The 14,357-nt window shown below is 39.9% G+C and overlaps 3 protein-coding genes across 4 annotated transcripts in view; 1 reads left to right on the top strand and 2 right to left on the bottom strand.

The window, feature by feature from the left end:
• Positions 1-635: 635 nt before the first annotated feature.
• LOC129768589 (ubiquinol-cytochrome-c reductase complex assembly factor 1) lies at positions 636-2,396 on the bottom strand. The gene is made up of 4 exons (XM_055770336.1): positions 2,100-2,396; positions 1,340-2,044; positions 1,196-1,279; positions 636-1,129 (listed from the first exon to the last, which is right to left on the bottom strand). The coding sequence occupies exons 1-4, from the start codon at positions 2,130-2,132 to the stop codon at positions 1,124-1,126; spliced, it is 828 nt and encodes a 275-aa protein (XP_055626311.1). The 5' UTR covers positions 2,133-2,396; the 3' UTR covers positions 636-1,123.
• An 878-nt stretch (positions 2,397-3,274) lies between these two features.
• LOC129771769 (activating signal cointegrator 1 complex subunit 1) lies at positions 3,275-13,343 on the top strand. Its single transcript, XM_055775784.1, has 4 exons — positions 3,275-3,523; positions 11,053-11,140; positions 11,201-11,626; positions 11,684-13,343. Exons 1-4 carry the CDS (start codon positions 3,409-3,411, stop codon positions 12,102-12,104), a joined length of 1,050 nt encoding a protein of 349 aa, XP_055631759.1. The 5' UTR covers positions 3,275-3,408; the 3' UTR covers positions 12,105-13,343.
• The window catches only part of LOC129771768 (activated Cdc42 kinase-like), a 96,716-nt gene continuing 94,558 nt past the window's right edge, over positions 12,200-14,357 (bottom strand). The window contains exons 9-10 of one of the 2 annotated variants that reach the window (XM_055775783.1): positions 13,327-13,402; positions 12,672-12,743 (exon numbers count right to left, since the gene is read on the bottom strand). In XM_055775783.1, the coding sequence (XP_055631758.1) occupies positions 13,370-13,402 (33 nt within the window). In that variant the 3' untranslated portion in view covers positions 12,672-12,743; positions 13,327-13,369. Of the gene's footprint in view, positions 12,744-13,326; positions 13,403-14,357 lie in introns of both variants that reach the window. The other variant, XM_055775782.1, reaches the window with a different exon arrangement.

The raw sequence follows: 14,357 nt of genomic DNA, 5'->3' as shown, positions 1-14,357 counted from the left end.
TTCATTTATACTTTTTGATTTTAAAAGTTTGTTTCTTCTACCTGAAAACCCGTTATCATTTTCGCTTCACAACGATGGACCACGAAGCTTAAAATGGTAATACGCGATAGCGACGGTGCAGTATCAACATCTTTTGCCCAAGTGAGTGGGTGAATCATACGGGTGAGATACGGTGTCGACATCTACGAAGGTATTAAATGGTAATGAATCAAGCATAAGCTATTGAGATTACTATTGAAAAACACAGTTTTAAATTGTGAATAGATCAATGAAAAGAAGTTCAAAATGGTTTTCGAATGCTCATTACATATTGTTTTGAATCTTCTTCATCCATCACCGAAAGACATATATTAACAGATAAAATTGTTGAAATCATAATTAGAAACCGTTATTAGGAACAACTTTCGTTCTAGATTTTTTCATTGTTTGCAGAAAACCTTTCAAATTATTGATGTTGTTACTAAAACAATCGGGCTCACACCTTTCCTGACAGCAATACAAGTTTATTTGAAATTCGTAGAATAATTGTTGTATAGCTTCAAGCTGGAATTGAAATCTGTTTACAGTTTGGAAATAAGGAATAATCTGTATAATTACATAAAAGTGTGGTATTTCAAAACCTGAACCTCTAATTTCTCCGATGTCCTCAAATTGTTCCTAACTCCTGTCTCTATCACAAAATTGTCCGTTTATGTATATTTTTCCGTGATCTTCAATAGCGTGTATGTCGCTGAACGTTATTTTCAAACTGTTATTTTTCATAGTAACCGTCGTTATAATACATGGGCAGGCTTACTGCGATCGTGGCAACAGATGTGGATGTTTATTTGATACAATAAAATCGATTTTCATTGATAGTTTTCATTTCGAAAATGTGTATATTTCTCTTACGACTATGAAGGTTAGAGTTGCTGCATTCCTCGAAGCAATTAAAATGATCGTGTAGGGTTGAAGAATAATGATGATGTCGAATGGAGTGTGTCTTGCTAGTATTGCAATTACTGACAATGTCGATGCTACTGATCGTGTAAGGGCCGCTTTACATCAGCGCTTTAGTGACTATTTCATGTCAGTTCTACCTGTGATATTATCAGCATACGATTGATTATCAACTGATAACCACTTAAGGCTAAATACAAACATTTAAATAATTAATTTAAATCATAATATATTTACACATCATTTAAGTTCATACTGTCGGTTTTTCGAGCAACGGAAGCCATTTCACTTTTGGTTTGATAGCAAAATCGTAACGACTTGTTGCATCCAGCATTGCCATCTGAAAGAAGCATGGTGTTGAGTGATCCAAAACTTAATCATATCACTCATCGATACCAACCTGTTTCCTCACGTACTGCACTAACAATTCCAGCTTTTCGTAATCGTCGCACTTGCAACAGAAAAATCTTCTCCACAGTGCCGCAGCCAGCGCCTTGTCATCGAAGCTAATTCCCTCGTCGTAGGAGAGGAGTGCCGCCTGGAACTGCTCTGACAGCATCTGAACCTGTGGTCTCACAACGGACGGGTTGTGCGCGGACAGCTTCTTTGCCCTGGTCGTCACATCGTTCCACATAGTTTCCACGATGCAGTTGCGCAGAAACCGTCCAGCGGCGGCCTTCTCGGCCCCTTCGGCCATAGCACGTACCATTAGCATCCACACATGCAGCTCCGTGATTAGGAACCATGTGTTGTACGTATCGGGCATTTTGAAATGAAGGAAAAATTCCGTATAGTTGATGTTGTCCACCACGGATTCGTACAGGAGACAACCGGAAACACGCAAACGACTACGGGTGTTATCGAGCCAGCCCATTTTGTTTATGAACCGTTTGAGGAAGCCGCCTTTGGCAGCTTCGGCTATGGTTGTGGCAGCGGTTTCGCCGGCAGTTGGCAGGCTGTTGTGTGCATTATTTGAATAGTGAACCAACGATACTATACTTGGTATGCAGATCGCCAGGGGTGTTTTGTTTCTTGCTTCATCAATAGATGTATATGTGAGTCTCGATGTGTTGTTCAGCAGCACGCTCGTCACTTCCACAGAGAGCTACAAAAATAAAGACATTTGAAATGTATAGTCATTCTTCAAAAACTTAACTTACCCCAAGGGCTCGTCTTGAGACCGAACTCAACATAATCGATTCGAATCTCACTAATTAGCTAACTACACGATTGGAGCTGACTCGCTCAGGTTTTTCAGTTGCTTATTTTCATTGCGTTATATAAATCCGATAGTCTGACGTTTCAGATGCATGTGAAGCAAAAACGTAAACATGCGTGCTGAGGAAGGAAATGGACGAGAAAAGGGAGAACCGAAAATGAGAAGCTGTCCAAGGCGCCTAGAAATATATCCTAAGGTGGGCCAACTTGCTAAAACCACTCTTGGAAGTATACTGTGTTTTGTTTGTAAACAAAACACAATACGATCGTGCCCAAGCTCGCTCGTGATCAGTCTCTCTTTCACGCTTCAAGCAAATAACTCCCCTTCTGCTTTCTTCCGTACTGTTTTCATATACCGCTCCCCTAACCAACTTAGTGACGAAACGGCCTCACCTTAGGATATACTTCTAGGCGCCTTGAAGCTGACTTCTGAGCAGGGATGCCATGTTTTTTTCAGAAATTTTCACATGGGGACAAGTTTTCCTATGTTTTGTTACCCTCAAACCGGCTCCTGAAAAAGCGTGCAAAACACGAATCGATCACTTCGTTTGAAAACAAAGATGTTTTTATTCGTATAATACTCATTTTTTAAACGACTGCAAATGTTTCTATAGTAAACCCAAAGCCTTCAAATGAAACATGTTTTCACATATGGCAACTCTGATTCTGACAGTTTAATTGTGGACCACGGCTTACAGAGACAAGGCTAGTTCTTTAGCGAGTAAACATTTTTTTTGATGGCGTCATCCGAATTGTCAGTGTAAACAGTCGCCAGTTGTATTTTGTTTCCGACTTACGCGTAAATGTTCCTGAAATGAAAAATCGAAAATGGTTCAATGCGCTGTGAGCGGGTGTATAAATTATGAAAATGACATTATCGGGCCAAAAAAGAAATTCTTTCGCTTTCCGAAAAACCGAGAATTATGTTCTTTGTGGATAAATGTTTTATCAAATTATTCATGATGTTAAATATAATCAACTATACTATCAACGCACAAACTTACAAAGCACAAAAAATAAAAAATAAGAACACATTGTTTACTTCAACGACTCAGATGACGTCACTAAAAAATGACGGATCCGGAGTAGCTAGCCTTGTCTCTGTAAGCCGTGATTGTGGACGAGAGAAACTTCAAACCAATCGAAAGAATCCGAAGAATCACTTACTGTATGGAATTGTGTAGTGTGTTGAATTACATTTGAAATCGTTGCAGATTTTAAAATTAAGTGTTGCTAAGGAAGTATACCGTAATGGATGTCATGTCACCGCAATTGATGTGGGTTGGGACTCGCTGTTATCGCGTGAATCATGTTTCCGAGCAACGATACCAAACGCAGGATGATAACAAACCATACATTGAAGAAGGTATGCCGTAAACACATCTACATGGAGATGTTCAGTCTTGCATAGTGGAAATAATTTTACCTCAAGAAGGTTACCTATTTTTAGGGTGAAGGTATACTTTTTGACCGAAGCTAAATATTTAACACTTTGACAGATGAAATTTGATCAATGTGTACTTAGTGATCCCGGATAATCGTTCGATTAATCGAATACTTCATACAGAAATCGATTATTAATCGAACGAATACTGCACAACCAATAATCGAAGCGAACGAATAATTTACGTCGATTAATCGATCCAAACCCAGAGCAAAAAAAACCCGTATGGCCGCTGCAGTTTTATTATGAAAATCAATTATTATCTTTGACGCTCTCCTAAACTCCTAAAAGATGCTCAATGCCGTCGATTCGAAATGAACTTCGTTTACGAGTTTAGGGGAGCGTAAATGATAATAATTGATTTTCAGGCGGAATAAACACTTTTTTGATTCCAGATGGCTTTCTAACAAATGAGAAATATTAGTCTAACTAATTATTTCTCTCAGTGTGACGATTAATCGATTAATCGATTATTTGGAGCGATTAATCGTATCGAATAACAAACTGCTGAAAAGTATTCGATTTGTGGATGAACGATTAATTTCAAAAATCGGGGATCACTATGTGTACTGATCGAACCGCAACGGGGAAAAATCACAAAGCAAATTACAGCAACAAAAATAACTGCAGAGAAAAAAGCGTAATGGCACAAGAAGTGTTGCCACAAGTACAGATTTATCTGGAAAGGTACAGATTTTTCGTTAATTTTGGTCTGAAGGTACAGATTGGTTTTTTCCGCAGGTTAATTTTTTTACATTTGAACAAAGCTACATTAAGCGCCTATACACGCACAATACTATTGTATGAATTTATTGACATTATTATTGAAGGTTGTCCGCAGACGTACAATATTATGGCGTCAAAGACATTTGTGCAATGAAATTGAATCATTTGGGGATGATATTAAAGTCGGTCCTGAATATTGTGCAAGGCTGGTTACTGACGATCAATATTTTATCACAAGTACTCGTTGGAATCTGACACTTGATATCCCATAATGCCGGAAGTGAACAATTAGTCTCAATAAACCCATCGGCGTTTTTGATGGCCATCGCGACACACGCGTCCTCGAAAAACAGTCTTTGATTTTTTTTAGGATAACCCTCACTTTACACCCGAGACGATGTAAATGTAAACATGAGCTTTGACATGAACTGACACCATATGCACAACGTCACACATATATCATGCAATATTGTAAGCGTTGCACAATAAATATCTAAATTTTTTTATATCATACAATATATTGTAACCCCATCCTTTTTCTGAGAAAAATATGTCACCCTTTTAATCTCGAGTCCACCGCGAGTAATCGGTTTCCCACATTACTAACCATATATTTAAGAAAATTGTTCATATATATAGTTTTAAAAATATATTTAAGATTTCGGCTCCTTTAAACTTATGTAACTGAGCCTGTAAAAATAAACGAATTTATAAAAAAAAAAATATTGTACAACATTGCAACATCTGAAACACACCCTCAATATTATTTCACAACCACTTATGTTGTGTAATAATATTGTAGATGTATGGACCGCTTTAAAGTACATAATGACATTAACGCCGCAGTAACGCTTGGTGCGGCTGCCCGGAACTTTTAATGTGTGTGGCCTTCGATCGAACAGCCGTCGGGTACGGATGAATTATTTTTTTGCTCCGTATTTGGTTTGTTTTCTTCGTCGTGTATCGTGTTCTAACCTGTCTCGGCTCAATTCGCTGGTAGAAATACTTTTTTGGTGAAAATTATCGTGAAAAATGGTTATTGCTCACGGTGTCTATTAAAGTCTGCTTCATTTAATATTGGAACACAAACAATTGCGTGTAGTTTAGTCATTTATTAACGAATTCATAATTTGTTTTTCATACAAATGTAGCATTTTCTTTACTCTTTCATAAAAAAAAAATTCATTGCTGTTTCGAAGAAATTCTCGTACTTTTCCCGTAATACGGCACATTAGGCGGCGCACACCCTTTTCGTCCACCGTTTTGGCGATTTGATTCCACCAGTTCTTCATTTGAGTCATGTCCCTAACAAGTTTTCCCTTAAGCCTTAAGCCTCCGCTTCGTGATTGCCCAGTATTTCTCTATCGGCCGGAACTGGGGGCAGTTTGGGGGGTTGAGGTCCTTCGGTATTACGCTGACCCCGTTCCTTGCGTACCATTCCATAACCGTTTTGCTGTAATGGCAGTTTGCGAGGTCCGGCCAAAACATTACTGGACGGTCGTGGGCACGAATAAACGGCAGAATCCGTTTCTGTAGGCACTCTTTTTTGTAGACTTCTGATGTCATTGTCTTGTCAGTGAGAAAGACTTTGGTTTTCTGTCCACAACTGCATATCCCCTGCCAAATCATGTACTTGCGGGCGAATTTATCCGCAAACACGAACTTAAATTTTGCAGGTACATCCCCCCGAGCCGTCGCCAAATAAAATTTTTGACCTGGGATTTGCCCAAAGTCCGCCTTCACGTAGGTCTCATCGTCCATCAGAATACATCCGTCGAACTTGGTCAGCACTTGGTCGTACAGCTTTCGAGCACGGATTCTGGCCACATTGCTCTGCTTCAGCGTCCGATTTGGCTGTTTGCTGGCTCGGAATGACCTTATTCCTTCCCGAAGACGAATTCGTCGCACCGTACTGTGAGCGGCCTGGAACTTATTGGCCAAATCGCGGTCTGAAAGATTGGGATTCCTCTTGACGGCCTTGATGACTTTCCCACGCAGTTTCCGGTCGACAGTTCCACTCCGACGCTTCGAATGCGGCTTCCGAGCCGTCGTCAATGTTTCCTTGTACTGCTTGATAACACACCATACGGTATTTCTGGGCATTTTAAGCTGTTTAGCTAGCTTAGATGCCGACAACAATGGATTTTCAAGAAAACTGTGCACAATTTTATCTCTCCGTTCGGCTTCCATGGCGGTTGTTTACAAAATGCTATCGTTTGGTGTTATGACATAAATACATGGTGAAAGGTAATGAATTTCCCGACACGTGGGTGAAAAAAGTTTCCAAATCCGTCCACTAGGAGCGCCACAATGAGCAAAAGAATTTGTTCCAATATTAAATGAAGCAGACTTTATACATTCTTATCATGTTATAGTGAGAATTGTTGTTTCAAATCGTATTTTTCAGTTTTCGGTTGCAAATTTTACTCGTTTCTGGCGTCGTTTTTTTTTCACTCTCTCGTGTACCGTGGTTGTGTGTGCGTGTGGGTGGTAGCCAACATTTCAGTGCATGGTGTTTACTAACACACTAATTATGCCAGCAGGACGATAACCCAACTATATCGAGAAACCCAGCTAATCCCAGCTAAGTACTATTAATAATTTGCAATTTCAATAACTGTTCCGAAAGCTGTCGCAAATGCGCATCGCTTGCGGAAAGTCTCTCGGTTTTGGTGTTAGAGAGGTAGTGTAAGTTAATATTAGGCTGCGATTGTGTGGGAGAGCGTGGCTGTACGGTTGGTGTGCGGTCGTGAAGGATGAGCAGCTGCATGGGATTGTATTGGTGTGGTTACATTGCTTCCCCACTCGGACTCGTCTGCTTGTGACGAGCGGGGTGGTTTGTTTGTTTTCGTTGGTGTACAGTCAGGTATTTGATTGGATAACAAAATTTGACTGTGCGATGACTGACGGATGGAGGCAGGCTATTTTTTTTGCTCGAGGCGAACGATTTTCTTGGGGCGAGCGGGTGGTGTAGCCACACCGATGCAGTTCTGTGTAGTTGGTTATTTTTCGCAATTGCGTACGATTTGTGCAGCCGCATTTTTGCACGGAGTTGCATAAAATAAAAATATAAAATGAATGATGAATAACAAAATATATTTCGTCGGTTGGAAAATTTTACAGGACATCTATCGGCGACCTTCTTAGGTTACCCAAAGATAACCTCTAACGTCTCGTTGAAATATAATATAAATGATGAATAATAAAATATACCATCGGTTCGACCATTTTTAGTCCTTAAAATTCATCGGTGACTTTCTCAGGTTAAAAATATATAGTCGATTCAAAGAATGTTAAAGAAGTTTCTCGTCGATCTTCTCAGGTTCCCCAAAAATAACCTTATTCGTGGTGATTGGAAAAATATTTCAAAATGTAAAACGCGTGATGGATAAAAAAATATATCGTGCACGAGGTTAACCGACGATATATCTTGATATATCGTCGGTTCGACCGTCTTTAAAGGAGTTACTTAGATGACCATCTCAGGTTGAAAAATATATTGTCGATTTCAGGAATGTTAATGGTTGCCTTGTAAAGAGTCTCACCGGTGACCTTTTCAGGTTGACCAGAGATAATCTCAGCCGCTGCGTTTAATAATTTTTATACATAATACGAGTAATGAATCACAAAATATATTGTCGATTCAAGCAATTTCAGAGGGATCTCGTTTCCTTGAATGGCGTTAACGTTCCCTGTGGAACTTTTGCCATCTCAACGTATGCATTAACTAGCGTCATTTATTAATACTTAGTTGAGATTTTCTAAGCCAAATAACACGCCTTGAATGTATTCCGAGGGGCAAGCTCTAGAATACGCGTGATCACAGTGCAAGTCGAAGGAAATTTCTTTGACGAAAAAATCCCCCGGCCAGAACGGGAATCGAACCCGAACACCCGGCATGATAATGTGAGACGCTAACCACTCGGCCACGGGTGCACGGGTGCAGGGATCTCGTTTACCTCAGGTTAAAAATATATCGTTGATTCGAAAAATGGGAAATAATTTCTTGCCGACCTTCTCTGGCCCAAAATAACCTTGGTTGTAGCAATTGAAAAATATGTTAACATGTAAAATCGGTTGGTCGTTGAATATAATTCTGAAAGATAATACAAGTGACGAACATCGAACTACATAATCAGTTTTAGCGAGTTTAGAAGAATTTCTTCGGTAACCTTCTCAGGTTATTCTCAGGTCTCATTTTGTCGAATAGGTGAGAGTTCTCGTTTTTAGAATCACATCACTTACCGCAGTGAATCGTGATTTTTCTTAACCATTCCCACTAACAACTATCCCTTCCATGATAAACGCTAGGGAACCACGCTATAGAGGCGACCCTTCTGGCCTTCGGGCGGCAAATATCATACTAATAGCGAATTCGTTTTTAAAACTGAGTCAGTGCCAAACTGACTCTGTAATAAAAAAACGTTTTCAGTTTCACGAATGCGGTGGTTTGTTGGTGTGCGTTATATAGTCTGATTTGTTTATACACTGAGAGAAATAATTAGTAAATATAACGAATTTTTTGGTAAATACTACCAATCTATAGTCATTTTCGACCGTACTAATAAACACATATGTCAAGCAGAACAACGATTCGGAAGCCCAATATCGGCTACATTTTCTCGCCGAAAATGCACGTATCAGAATTATATCCTTATTATACCTCCGTATTGCCTTATGGGAACAATGAAAATGGTTAATACGCGCTTTTCTCACCAATTTTCAGATATGACAATATCCAAGCTTACTAATGTTATCGAGTAAAATATACTAATCTCTGGTAGGGATGCGGGTTTGTTGACAATATGTACAAAAAATTTGTACATTCTACTAATTTTGCATTACCAAATGTATTTAGTAGTTTTCGACCGAGGATTTTTCTAAGGGTATTTACGACGGCAAATGTACAGTGTCGACGTCTGGTGATGATATTAGTGCTTGGGAGGTAAATTGTTCTCCATCAGATCAGAAGGGCCAAGTGCAGTGTAAACATATAAAAGTTTGAATGAAAATTTTTACTTAATATTGTTTGATTACCTAACACATGTAGTTCTGGCACTCACTTAACCATTTGTCGATGCATTTCCTGTTTGTTTGACACAGTTTTCGTTCAATATTCTGCGATATCGGAAAAAAAACTTTTATTTAATCACATAAAATAAATTCGATACGTTAAAGTAAATTTTCATTCATAATTTTGATTTTGAAATTTATTCCCATGTACTTTTTGGCAAACTTCGATAGTTTCTGCTTGCGAATCTCCTCCGGAACGCTGAATTTGTCCTCTGCGGAGAAGAACAACAGGCCCGGCAGCTGACGAAAGTCCGCTTTGACGTAGGTTTCGTCGTCCATTACCAGGCAATGCGGCTTCGTCAGCATTTCGGTGTACAGCTTCCGGGCTCGCGTCTTCCCCACCATGTTTTGCCTTTCATCGCGGTTACGAGCCTTCTGAACCTTGTATGTACGCAGGCCCTCCCGTTGCTTGGTCCGCTGGACGAATGAACTTGACAAATTCAGCTTATTGGCGACATCCCGGACCGAACTTCTCGGATCACGTCTAAACTGCTTAACTACGCGCTTGTGATCTTTTTCACTGACGGAGCATCCATTTTTGCCGTTCTTCACCTTCCGGTCGATGGTTAGGTTCTCGAAGTATCGTTTTAGTACCATGCTGACCGTGGATTGGACGATTCCCAGCATTTTACCGATGTCCCGATGTGACAACTCCGGATTCTCGAAATGAGTGCACAGGATTAATTCGCGACGCTCTTTTTCGTTCGACGACATTTTTCCAAATTTACGAAAAATTGACAGCATGGTCAACGTGATCTATACACTCTTATCTGATTATAAGCGAAAGCTGAAGATATAATTCCTAACAATTAAATTTCTACAGCGTTTTTTCCGTGATGCAATTTGATGTGACACATCCTTTATAAGGACGTGGCCGGCGTCGTTATTTACCATTTAAAGCTTGAATCACCGGAAATTGCACAACGAGAATGATTTGCTATTCCCAAGCCTCATTCTGTGTGTTCTTTGTGCAATTTGGTTGGTCCAGGTCAATCATGGAGAGCAACTACGAATTGTACAGTCTAATCAGTACAGCTCAATCAGTACAGACGTGTGTGGCCTTGGTGTTGATGGAACACAACATCTTTTCTGTTTGCCAATTTTGGCCGTTTCTGGTCAATCGCTTGTTTCAAACGGTCCAGTTGTTGACAGTAGAGATCTGAATTCAGTATAAGGCCATGCGGAAGCAACTCATAATTAATGATTGCACCAAATACATACTAGAACCTTCCTGGCCATTAATCCTGGTTTGGCCACCGTTTGAGCTATTTCACCGCGATTTGACGATTTGAAATTGGTCAATTCCATTCCGTTTGGTCGACGCTTAGCAGACGACGACGATGTTGACACCCAAATATCGTGCTTCTTATTGATTCCAGATTTCCGCAAATGATTTAAAACAGTTTTATAATTGGTCTTTAGCTTCTGGGCGATGCTACGACTACTAACATGCCGGTTAACTTACAACCCTCCGGATCCATCGTTACCGGTTCCTGGTGCACTACTTTGTTTTACTAGTGACCAGTGAACAGCTCTTTTTCAAAGTTTTCCAAATGGTCTTCCTCAAAGTATTGACACAGTGTGACTAGACTAGATAGAAGGCTGCCGTCTACTGTCTACTACTGTCCTAAAAACCTTTACAACTTTTACAGATCTCTACGAGGAAGATGACCGTGAACTGGATTACGATATCGAAATGAAGGAAGGTGGCAAATTGCAAACCTCATTCCACGTCCCGTCGTAAATACTACAGAAGCAATAATCTGTAACATATTCTAATAATTACCTTTTTTCCTGTAGCACATTCTTCGCGATGATCATTGGCAGCAAAGGCACTGCCCGACGTCGGCTGGAGGCGGAAACCAAAACACAAATAATCGTACCCAAACAGGGCACCGAAGGGGACATCGTCGTGAAAGGCACCTCGAGGAAAGCGGTTGCGGCATGTCGACAGCGGATCGAGTTGATCGTGCTTGGAGCTCGCACCAAGCAACAGTTTACTCACTTCCTCTCGGTTCCACTGAATTCGAGCGAGATCAAGACCAACTATAGTCGGTTCCGTGAGAAGGTGCTTACCGAATTGCCCAGCTTGTTTCAGTTGGACGAATCGTTGTTTCAGCGTGTTGATAAACTGCACTTGACGCTATGTACGATGAGTTTGATGGACAACGAGGATCGATCACATGCCGCCCAGCTACTGCAGGAGTGTCGCGAAACGATAATCGAGTAAGGATGAAGTATGCATACACAGATTCTCTGATATGCTAATGCGTGGATTTACAGACCAATTTTAGCTGATTTCGGCGCCGTGGAGATTCGTGTTCGTGGGTTGGAGTACATGAACGACGATCCGCATGCGGTGGATGTTTTGTACGCTAATGTGGAATCAGAAGCCCTTCAGCAGATTGCTGATCAGATGATGGAATATTTCGTCGCCAATGGATTGATGCAGCGAAAGCACGATCGTGTAAAGCTGCATGTTACGCTGATGAACTCGCTGTTTCGGGATAGTGGCGACGGTAGCAGCGGTGGCGAGAGCGATGGGAAGCGTGGCACAAGAGTTACCTTCGACGCAACGGCTATTCTCCGAGAGTTTGGACACTATAATTTCGGTACGCAGAAGGTCTCGGAGATTCATCTCTCCCAGCGTTACTCGACGGCTTGCGATGGTTTCTACGAGGCAACGGGAATGGTTAAGATCTAGAAGGAATATCAGTGGTGATTTTACCTCAGAATTTCCAAAAACCCAAGAATTATTGCTATAGCAGGGAATTTTCTCTAGATGAATCATACCGCTACTATTTATAAAAAACATTTATAACATTCTTGGATGTCAAAACACCTGTTATAAAATAGATACTTATCGAACTATTTTGGCAATTATTATTCGATTCACATCGACCTTTTTTGATTGAGTAAATACATTTTTTGGGACACTATTCCAAAGTATAAACGTTAAAGAAAAAAATAGCTGCTGTTTCAGTGGAAGAACTTTGTGTTTCTGAGTGTTGCATTCTGGTTTAACATAAAATTGTACGATTACGATTTTGCTAACAGTTTGACTTTGATGTAAACATCGCAAGGCCTTTGTAATACTTGTATGTTCGACATGCATTGTGTTCTATTTGTAGGCTAGCAGTTGCGCCGCTTGTTATTATTTGTGTGCCTTTAGTTTTATTGCGGTTGTATGTAAGTCCCAGTCGTAGTTTTGCAGTGCTTCGCGGCACTCCTGAAGCGAGAGGTTGAAGCTGGAGAGGATATTCTGCAGCTTGCAAAGTTTGATTGCCTTGTGGATGTCCCAGTCGATGAAGTCCAGCGTTACTAGGCACTGTTCCGGAGAAGTCTGGAATAGTAATGGAATGATCAGTTAGGTATTAGTTTGTGTGTGAAACATTTTTCTATCTATATGGATAAAAACATCCAAAACTATGGTAGAATGAAACCAATTTTGTAAAAGAGAAATATGTTTTCCCAATGTTTTCAACTTCTTTTTTTCCAATAAGCTGCTGGATTTTTTGTCAAAAAAGACCTGTGAGAGTTTAGAAGCCATTTACTTATGCGCTGTTTACCCTTCTGAATGACTAACTTCTTCTAACTGATAAGGTAATTTATATGAATCCCTTTTTATTGGTTTCATTAAAAAAATACGTGTCCTAATTTTGGAGCATAATGCATTACAATTTTTCAGTAATTCGAAAGAGAGGAATGTTTAAATTAAGTTTTGAGACTCAGTACTGCTTTGAAATGAGTTCATCGGACCTTGTTATATAAATCGAATCGGAGATAAAATGACTATCACATCACACCGAGCAAATTTTGCATTTTGTAAATCCAGATAATTTCTTATCGCGCTCGAATTTTATGTATTGCAAATGAATATATTCAGGCGTTTCTGAAATGTTTCTCAAAGAAATTTGAAAAATTACCTCATTTTCTAATGTTCAATATAAATTAGATCATCACTCGGTCTCAATACTCCATCCGAAAAGCCATCATTAGCAGCTAGAAAATTAAAAATAGATTTCTCGTTCAAAATAAAATAGAATTGAAATTTTTCTTTCATCTGTAAACATTTGGCTACCGAGAAATGATGACGATAAGTTTCAATTTAGCATGAGTGCCCACGTGTTATTCTGAATGCAACTTCCGTTTCCTTTTCAATACATCAATTGCGTTCGTTTCCAAACAATCGGGTTGTTTGACAACTGGTGCAATTGTTCAGTTCCTTTGTTCATGACTTGACCGTTTCATCCATATTACAGTGTTTGCGCTTAGCTGAATAATTTCACTCCGAATGGAAGTAAAACATTGAGATATGTTGCATCAGGTACATTTGAATAACCCACAGCATTTTAAATAGGATACCAATCCAGGAAATGGCTCTAACCTATGGTTTTTGAAACAACGTGAACTCAAAAACAGAGTTTCGACAAAAATGCTCATTATGATGGCTAGAACATTTACGGTTAATTTTAACATTCCTAAATCGTTTAAGCTTAGCGGCTCATAGTGTTTCAAATTCAAAAACAGATTCGCTATTCGAAAAGTGAAAGTTTGTTGAGGAAGACTCTCAGCAGATGATTTTGATTGAATAAATGATTTTTGACGTAGAACTACGCCTTTTACGGAATCCACGGACACGTCCGCTTTCACACACGGTCAAAACAAAACTACGAGTCCGATTCGGCTGAAATTTTGGTAGTAGCCGTTTACGAGAATGTACTACACGATAAGTAATCTCTCTTGTGATACTGACACCATCGGGCGATGAGACTAAGTACTTATCGGACCGCCCTCGTATATTAGTTATCCACCGGATCGCCCACGAGCCCAACAAATCGTCCAGCATAGCGGTCCAGCAGCGAGGAGCGAGGCAGTATTTTTCCAACCGCGAAACAGCAACCAGCGAAAGAGAATAATTTGCCAACCAGAGTGAAGCTGAAAGTGAACCTGTTTG

Source organism: Toxorhynchites rutilus, chromosome 2, assembly GCF_029784135.1.
Source record: "Toxorhynchites rutilus septentrionalis strain SRP chromosome 2, ASM2978413v1, whole genome shotgun sequence".
NCBI lineage: Eukaryota > Metazoa > Arthropoda > Insecta > Diptera > Culicidae > Toxorhynchites > Toxorhynchites rutilus.
Note: the sequence above shows the minus strand (reverse complement) of the source record. Positions and strands in the feature narration are given on the sequence as shown.

What these genes read in the sequence shown, in the direction of transcription:
- LOC129768589 (XM_055770336.1), bottom strand. Translation starts at nt 2,132, where the DNA reads ATGTTGAGTTCGGTCTCAAGACGAGCCCTTGGG. An exon ending in TCTCAAGACGAGCCCTTGGG is followed by an intron (nt 2,045 to 2,099) that starts GTAAGTTAAGTT and finishes TTATTTTTGTAG; the next exon opens with CTCTCTGTGGAAGTGACGAG. An exon ending in TGCAGTACGTGAGGAAACAG is followed by an intron (nt 1,280 to 1,339) that starts GTTGGTATCGAT and finishes TGCTTCTTTCAG; the next exon opens with ATGGCAATGCTGGATGCAAC.
- LOC129771769 (XM_055775784.1), top strand. Translation starts at nt 3,409, where the DNA reads ATGGATGTCATGTCACCGCAATTGATGTGGGTTGGGACTCGCTGTTAT. An exon ending in CAAACCATACATTGAAGAAG is followed by an intron (nt 3,524 to 11,052) that starts GTATGCCGTAAA and finishes CAACTTTTACAG; the next exon opens with ATCTCTACGAGGAAGATGAC. An exon ending in ACCTCATTCCACGTCCCGTC is followed by an intron (nt 11,141 to 11,200) that starts GTAAATACTACA and finishes TTTTTCCTGTAG; the next exon opens with CACATTCTTCGCGATGATCA.